General features: G+C 35.2%; 1 protein-coding gene across 1 annotated transcript in view; it reads left to right on the top strand.

Annotated features, from left to right (window-relative positions):
• Positions 1-669: 669 nt before the first annotated feature.
• LOC107705908 (GRB2-related adapter protein 2-like) overlaps positions 670-8127 on the top strand; it is a 10250-nt gene continuing 2792 nt past the window's right edge. Inside the window, 3 exon segments of the mRNA XM_016509430.1 lie at positions 670-796; positions 5225-5321; positions 5468-5559. Of these exon segments, the coding sequence (XP_016364916.1) occupies positions 5244-5321; positions 5468-5559 (170 nt within the window). The 5' untranslated portion in view covers positions 670-796; positions 5225-5243.

Here is an 8127-nt window from a genome sequence, read left to right on the forward strand (position 1 = left end):
TGGTGAATGGGTGAAATCACTAAAAAATTAAAACAGTGCAAAATAATTCAAGTCAACCAAAATAACAGAAGTAGAAATAGACTCAACATGCTTATCTCTGTCAGACTAAACTGTGTTCGCACAGACAGGAAGTGTGAGTGTGTACTTGTTTAACTATACTTGTGATGGCCAAATGTCCTCACTTACTTAGTGAAATATCATGATAGCCTACTAGTGAGAAAGTGTTTACTGGTGCTTACTAGTTCAAAAGGTCTTATAAATCGATTAAACCATGTTTTTATTTAAAGGTACTGTTTTGCCCAAGTGAAGGTTTGTTTAGGTCTAGAGTTCAGCTATAGAAAATATCATTAACCTGATAGGAAAACAAATGAAGTCACTAATATAGTGAAATAAGTGTGTGTGTGTGTGTGTGTGTGTGTACCTGTTTTTCTATTCTGGTGGGGACTTAAACCTGAATACACACAGACTCATGGGGACTTGTGTCACGGTGGGGACCTAAATTGAGGTCCCCACGGGTAAAAAAGCTAATAAATCACACAGAATGAATGAATTTGTGAGTGAGTGTGTGAGAGAGAGTGTGAGTGTGTGTGTGTTCACAGAGGGAGGGGAAGATGATTTACACTTTCTATTTCCCCTTTTTGCCGTCATGCATGCGCGCGTCATGTTGAATGCGAGATAAGCTTGACTTCTGTTCTTCCTCCAGATGTTATGAAATAATATCTGAGTGCGGAGCTGCAGGTGAAGCTGACATCGTGAGGCTCAGACGACAGACAGACAGATCATCATTTCATGAGCTGTAAGTACAATGATCTTTCTAGATTCACACGATCCTTCAGCATCTCTTTCTGAACTTTTAGCATTAAAAAGGAGGAATAAACACCAGAGACTCATGAAGAGATATCCGTCCGTTAAAAGTGTTTTTGTTGATGACAAACTCACACATGTACAGTATATTAAAGGGGAAACCAAGGCTAGAATCACAGTATCTCAGTAACTATGAGTCAAACTTACACAAATGCTTGTTTTGTTATTTTAATTCCCAATATTTTGACACAACAAAAGCACACTGACATCAGACAAGAGTCAGAAGGTAGACTCGGACTTAAAGATTGAACTGTGCTGTCAGAACAAGAGTATTTGTAATCAGGTTAGGGGCAAGTTGTCACATGTCTTATATGCTGTAATTTTAACACATTCTAATAGAATAAAATAAACCTAAAGGAATACCAATTTGTTAAATTTCATTAAATAACCCCACTGAACAATATAAAGTGAAGGGTGACAACTAGCCCCGCTATTTAATGTCAGGCACGTCAGTGGTTCACACTGAGCCTGTGATCCGTGAGCAAAAATGATACACAAATGAGATGAAAGTCTTTGCATCGGTGCAGCTGCAGCGCTGCAGAAACGCACGGAAGCAGGTGAGCAGAACACGAGCTGCTTACAGTACAAACCTCGGACGAACACGTCACCGCATTCTGGGGAAATTCTGCTTCATACAGCTCTGCTCAGAAGATCACAAACCCCTGCAGAATATACTAAATGTGCATCATGTTAACAAAATAAGTGGCATCATGAAAATTGCATGCTGTTTGTTATTCATAACAGAGGTTTGCGTTTCCTCCACAAGACAAAATAACTCAATTTATCAAATCTGTTCAAAAGTTTACACACCCTTTCCTGTCATTACCTGGATGATCCACGACTATGTTTTGTGATGTCTGTTCATGAGCAGTTCATCTGCCTGATGTTCATCTCCTGCACTTTCTCTGGTTTTCCAGCATCTTCTGCGTATTTGACCCCTTTCCAACAGTGAGCGTATGATTATGAGATCCATCTTTTCACACAGAGGACAATGAGAGACTCAAACACAACTATTACAGAAGATGAAAACATTTACTGATGCTCCAGAAGGAAATACAATGCATTGAGAGCCGAGGGTTGAAAACTTATGAACTGAATGATGATGTGATGTGTACAACCTATATGCTTCTTATTTTGTTTAGATTTTTTTTCATGTAGTACTGTGTTCAGAAGCTACGTAAAATACTTACATTTCCCAGAAGTCAAAGTGAGTAATTTACCCCGAAGATCCGATTCAAAACATTTACCCGCTCCCTTAAATTAAAAATTCAAGAAGTTCAAAGTCACTCCAGAAAGAAAACACGATGCATTCTGGACAGAATGACGATGTGCACATTCTTCTCATTTTTGATCATATTTTTTTCATTTAGTACTGCCGTTCAGAAATAGCCTACTCTTAATGCATCGTGTCGTTTTAACTGCTGTTTTTATCACCAGTCATTGCAGATGAACATGGTTGGCGATCAATACACAATTATATTCCAGCATCAAACAGCTATAAAATCTTCTGACGATCAGTAAGTTCAAAGTCACTCCAATGAGAACATTTCTAAAAAGTTGACTTTTTACTTTTAAATTCTTAAATTCATTTACACGTTTTGATTTGATGGCTGACTTTTAATCGATGCAGCATTCATACTTTAATCCTCTATGGTTTCTCAGCCATGATGTTGTCAACATTGTAAAAAGTCCTGAGATATTATGCTTTTCTAAAATTGTTCTCAAACAGAAGAGATTATTAAAGTCATTTACACAAACTACTGTACACTGTAAAAAATTACCGTGAATTTAACGGTAAAAGACTGTAAAAATGCTACAGTAAAAACCTGTTAAATAGTTGAAAAGCAACCTGTTTAGTCATAATTTCATCATTCAGGGGGACCTGTTAAATAACTTAAATAAATACATTGCTGCAAGTCAAATTCTATTTTTTTTTTTTACATATTTCTCAATATGTAGGTCACTTTTCGAAACTCTTCACACAGCTCTCTTAACCAACTTTCAACATGGCACAGCAGTTAATTTCACATTCAAAATTCACTAAAGCTACCAAAACACTTCATACATGATTCAAATTAACTCATTCTTTTATAACACCAAAGGTTTTCACTCAACAAGTCACTCGTAAAACAATGACCTAAAAAACACAAACAGCATTACACAATTCCATAAAATGTCTTTACAAAACAAGAATGACAGCTTTCTACTGTTTAGAAATTGTTACATGCTCCATGGTTACATTACAGTACAAAATTATTTCTAATTAGTTTCCTTTTGTGTAGATGGCAATGTAATTGAAAGACTAACACTGTTCAGCTAATTCTGTTTTGATAGAGTTTGATGGTTTAGATTCAGAATATATTTCGCTATGGTGTTACTGTAGAAATGTAGCAGGGTTCTGTCTCATTCAGTGTTGTATTATTTTAGGTTTTGAACTTAAAAGAGCATGTAAACATGTGCAAATTGGCCTGTAGGTATAGCGTTTGGTGGAGTAAGAAAAGAATCGATGTAATTTGAGATTTGTGCCAAAGCAATCGTAAATTATCCACACTTTAGCTCACATAGAGTTTTGAAAAAGTACAAGTATTGTGCAGTTTAAACTCAAATTTCTGTGCTTTTTTATTAAGTGGTAGTAACTTGAAATTGTCTTGATGACTTTGAAAACTGGGCAGTGGATTTTTAGTTCCCAGCATGCATTTGCAGGATTTGACAAAGAGAGTAAATGCTGACAGTAAGTGTGATTTAAAGTGAAGGGACGGAGCTGTTAGTGTGTTTGACATTTGAAGACAGTTTCTGTTGTGCTGAAGTTTTTCTGTGGTTGGCGTTGTGCTGAAGAGAAGAGCTCATGGTTAGATTGTGGGTGGATACATGAAGGTCTACAATGACTCTACGGCTGCGTCCACAAGCTGAAAATACTGCCTCTGCAGACAGCACACGGAGGGAGGACGAATCCAGTGATCGTGTCACTTCATGATTTCTGAAGGCGGCATCCCACAATCTTTTGTTTTTGATTGTCTAGTTCAGCTAAATAAATTAAGATAGCGTCTGAAAGCTGCGGTTGACGGTCAGTTTGTGTGTAAATGTACATTTCTGACCAACTTTTCTCACTTTTGAAGTCATTTCCAATGAGAAATTTGTATTGTAGTAATTAATATTCGCTTTGTTATCACCTAAGCTCAGCCTCAGAAGTCTGTCTGAAATCAGTTTTGTTTGCAAACGCTGCAAAGTCAGACGTTCAGACGCAGTGCAACAACGACGGCACTAATGCCAAAGACTGATTCATTAATTAACATGCTTTAATTAACAGCTTTGCTGTCTGCTAATTTAACCTGAAATGCTTGAATTGGTTCTAAGGCCATCACAGTGTTTATGTGTGTTTATGCTATTTATTAAGTTCCTCAAAGTCAAAGTAGTTTGTTGGTTAAACATTATTTCATTAGTAGATGTTATAACTCAAAAAGATTGATGCAAACCATTGTGCAAATTTTTTGTTCAGCCAAAACCTTTATTTTTAAGAAACGACACTTCCCAGCTGACAGAATTATGCTCTAAGAACATTTTGCAAACATTCCCATTATGTACTTTATTTCTGAACGTCCTCAGAACATTCAAAACGTCCAGTTTTTTAAATGTTTTAAAAACATTTTTTCTTGATTGTTTCAATATTAGAGAGGACATTAAAAGAATGTTATGGGAACGTTACTTTTGTTCTCAGAGCCATCTGAAGCAAGAAGTAACATTAAAAACATTACAGCCTAAAACTAAAAAAAAAACATGAACGATGAATAAAAATTTTTTTGTGCTAACGTTTTGATAATGTAATTAAAGCGCAGAGAACTTTGAACAAATGTTCTATTAATGTTACGTTTGTTCCTAACTGAGAATGTTTCCTGTTAGCTGGATGTCATTTGAGTTCTTTATAGGTCATCGTTTGTGTGAGTTTTCGATCAGAGGCTGTGTTGTGATGTCTGGCGTCTCAGTGAACATATAGCTGAAAATGTTGAGTTAGTCGTGGCCAAACACGCTTGAAACTGAATGTCTGTGTGAGTTCAGGCCGGAGCATAACATGATTGACCGAAAGAAGAAAGACTGAATGGCAAAGTTCATTCAGTCAACATTCACCAAACATGCATGTTGTCCAAACCAAAAGACAAAGAGTCATGCAGGTTTGGAGTGGCTTGAGGGTCAGTAAACGACAGAAAGGACATGTTTGGGTGATGTGTCTCTTTCATGTGGTTGTGCTTTAGTGTGAGTGTTCGGCTGGTTACCATGTGAATGTCAGCGGTGTTTGACTGGCATGTGGTTTGATGTGTTTGACTCTGTAAAGTTGCAGTTTTCAATTCAGTGTTTTTCCTTCTAGTCTCTGAGTTGTCTCCATCATGGAGGCGACGGGGAAATATGACTTCGCCGGCACAGCGGCGGACGAGCTGAGCTTCAGGAAGGGAGATATAATCAAGGTGTGTTCAACATTTACATCTGCAGCTCACTGCACGTACTGTATGCATCACATGTCCACCGATACTTTCAGATACTTCAAACCAGAGTTTTGTCCGTTCCTCAGGAGCTCTTTCCATGAGTTTAATCATCACATGCTCCTCTGTAGATTTTAGGCACCAATGACGACTGGTTCAAAGCAGAAGTAAACGGCATGGAAGGGTTCGTTCCACGGAATTACATCAACATCAATTTCCCAAGGTAACAGACGTCACATCTCACTGAAACACGACTGTCAGAGTCTATGGCAAGCTGTTTTAACATTTAATCTATAAAACATTTATTAGTATATATTTTCATGCTACTAATACTTATTTTTAGCTACTATTATGTAGCTACTAGCTACTTGTGCTTATTCATTAAATACTAGTACTTATTTCAATAGTGACTGGTAACAATTCTGATGTTACTAGTTACACGTGTCGATTTTTGCCATGGACTTCCAATAGTGACTAATACATATTTCTAGATGCTAATACCCATTATTAGATACTAGTCATTATATAATATATAATCATTTTACTCTAGTACATATTATTAGATACTCATACCTATTAAATAGATACTAGTATTTGTTTATTACATACTAGTATTTATTTACTAGATACTAGAACAGGGGTAGGCAAGTTCGGTCCTAGAGAGCCGCAGTCCTGCAGAGTTCAGCTCCAACCCTAATCAAACACACCTGAACAAGCTAATCAGTGTCTTCAGGATTACTAAGGCTACAGGCAGTTTTTTTTCAGGGTTGGAGCTGAACTCTGCAGGACTGCGGCTCTCTAGGACCGAACTTGCCTAACCCTGTTCTAGAACATATTATTTGATAGTACTTATTCAATAGATAAACATTTATTAGGTACTAGTACACATTCAGTAGATACTAGTACACATTTATTAGATAGTAGTTCACATTCATTAGATACTAGTACACATTCAATGGATACTAGTACACATTTATTAGATAGTAGTTCACATTCATTAGATACTAGTACACATTCAATGGATACTAGTACACATTTATTAGATAGTAGTTCACATTCATTAGATACTAGTACACATTCAATGGATACTAGTACACATTTATTAGATAGTAGTTCACATTCATTAGATACTAGTACACATTCAATGGATACTAGTACACATTTATTAGATAGTAGTTCACATTCATTAGATACTAGTACACACTTATTAGATACTAGTACACATTCAATAGATACTAGAACACATTTATTAAATGTTAGTACACATCCAATAGATACTAGTATGTTTATTACATGCTAGTAATTATTTACTAGAATCTAGTACACATTCAGTAGATACTAGAACACATTATTTGATACTAGTACTTATTCAATAGATACACATTTATTAGGTACTAGCACACATTCAATAGATACTAGTACACATTTATTAGATACTAGTACACATTCAATAGATACTAGTATTTGTTTATTACATACTAGTAATTATTTACTAGATACTAGAACATATTATTTGATACTAGTACTTATTCAATAGATACACATTTATTAGGTACTAGTACACATTAAATATACTGGTACACATTTATTAGATACTAGTACACACTTATTAGATACTAGTACACATTCAGTAGATACTAGTACACATTTATTAGATACTAGTACACATTCAGTAGATACTAGTACACATTTATTAGATACTAGTACACATTCAAAATATACTAGTACACATTTATTAGATACTAGTACACATTCAAAAGATACTAGTACACATTTATTAGATGCTAGTACACATTCAATAGATACTAGTACACATTCAGCAGATACTAGTTCACACTTATTAGATACTAGCACACATTCAATAGATACTAGCACACATTCAATAGATACTAGTACACATTTATTAGATACTAGTACTTATTCCAAATCCATAGAAGTCAGAGGTAAAAATGTGAAATATGTTACTAGTAACAGTAGAATACTTACAAGTCACTACTGAAATAATTACTAGTATCAAAGATGGTATCTAATGAATAAATACTAGTATCTTTAGAAAGTTACTAGTACCTAAAGTAAAAAGTGCAAGTATCTGAAGAATACGTACTATTAGCTAATGAGTAAGTACTAGTACTTACTGGAATATATACTAGTAGCTAACAAAATAAGTACTAGTAGCATTAAACTAGATACGAGTATGTTTTAAGGATTAAATGTTAAAACGGCTTGCCACGGAGAGCGAACGGAACAGTTGCAATATTCTGTTTGTGTAACACCAGATTGACCAATACACAGGAGATCACTGACACTCAGCATTGCACAGTTAGTGGTGTTTTTAATAAAGCCACATGTATAAACTAAACTGCCTGTGTGAACAGAAGCTCTGTCTTTCTGACAGTATAATCACTCTAACAGAAATGTGACCTGCTCCATCAAAAGAGATGTCTTGGCTTTCAGTTTACGCTGTCAAAATATAATCAGTCAAATAGTGAAAAACTTGCTTTTATCATTTTGAGATTTATTCAGACATATATTACATAATTAAAACTGATGTATTGTAAATAAGAACAAATAAAAATAAGACAGTGACATCTAGAAGAGAAGACTGGTAGTGAAGAATAAATACAGAAAAAGATCGATCTGTGGCTTTTGAGACTCAACCAAAAAATATGTATTTATTTAGTTTATTATTATTATTATTATTATTATTATGCCCTGGCATTTATCATGACCAGTGGTGGACAGTATTTTACTTTGTTACTGTACTTAAGCGTATTTTCAATTTGGGAACATT

Source organism: Sinocyclocheilus rhinocerous, unplaced genomic scaffold (genome assembly GCF_001515625.1).
Source record: "Sinocyclocheilus rhinocerous isolate Xijiao unplaced genomic scaffold, SAMN03320098_v1.1 scaffold1615, whole genome shotgun sequence".
Classification (NCBI taxonomy): Eukaryota; Metazoa; Chordata; class Actinopteri; order Cypriniformes; family Cyprinidae; genus Sinocyclocheilus; species Sinocyclocheilus rhinocerous.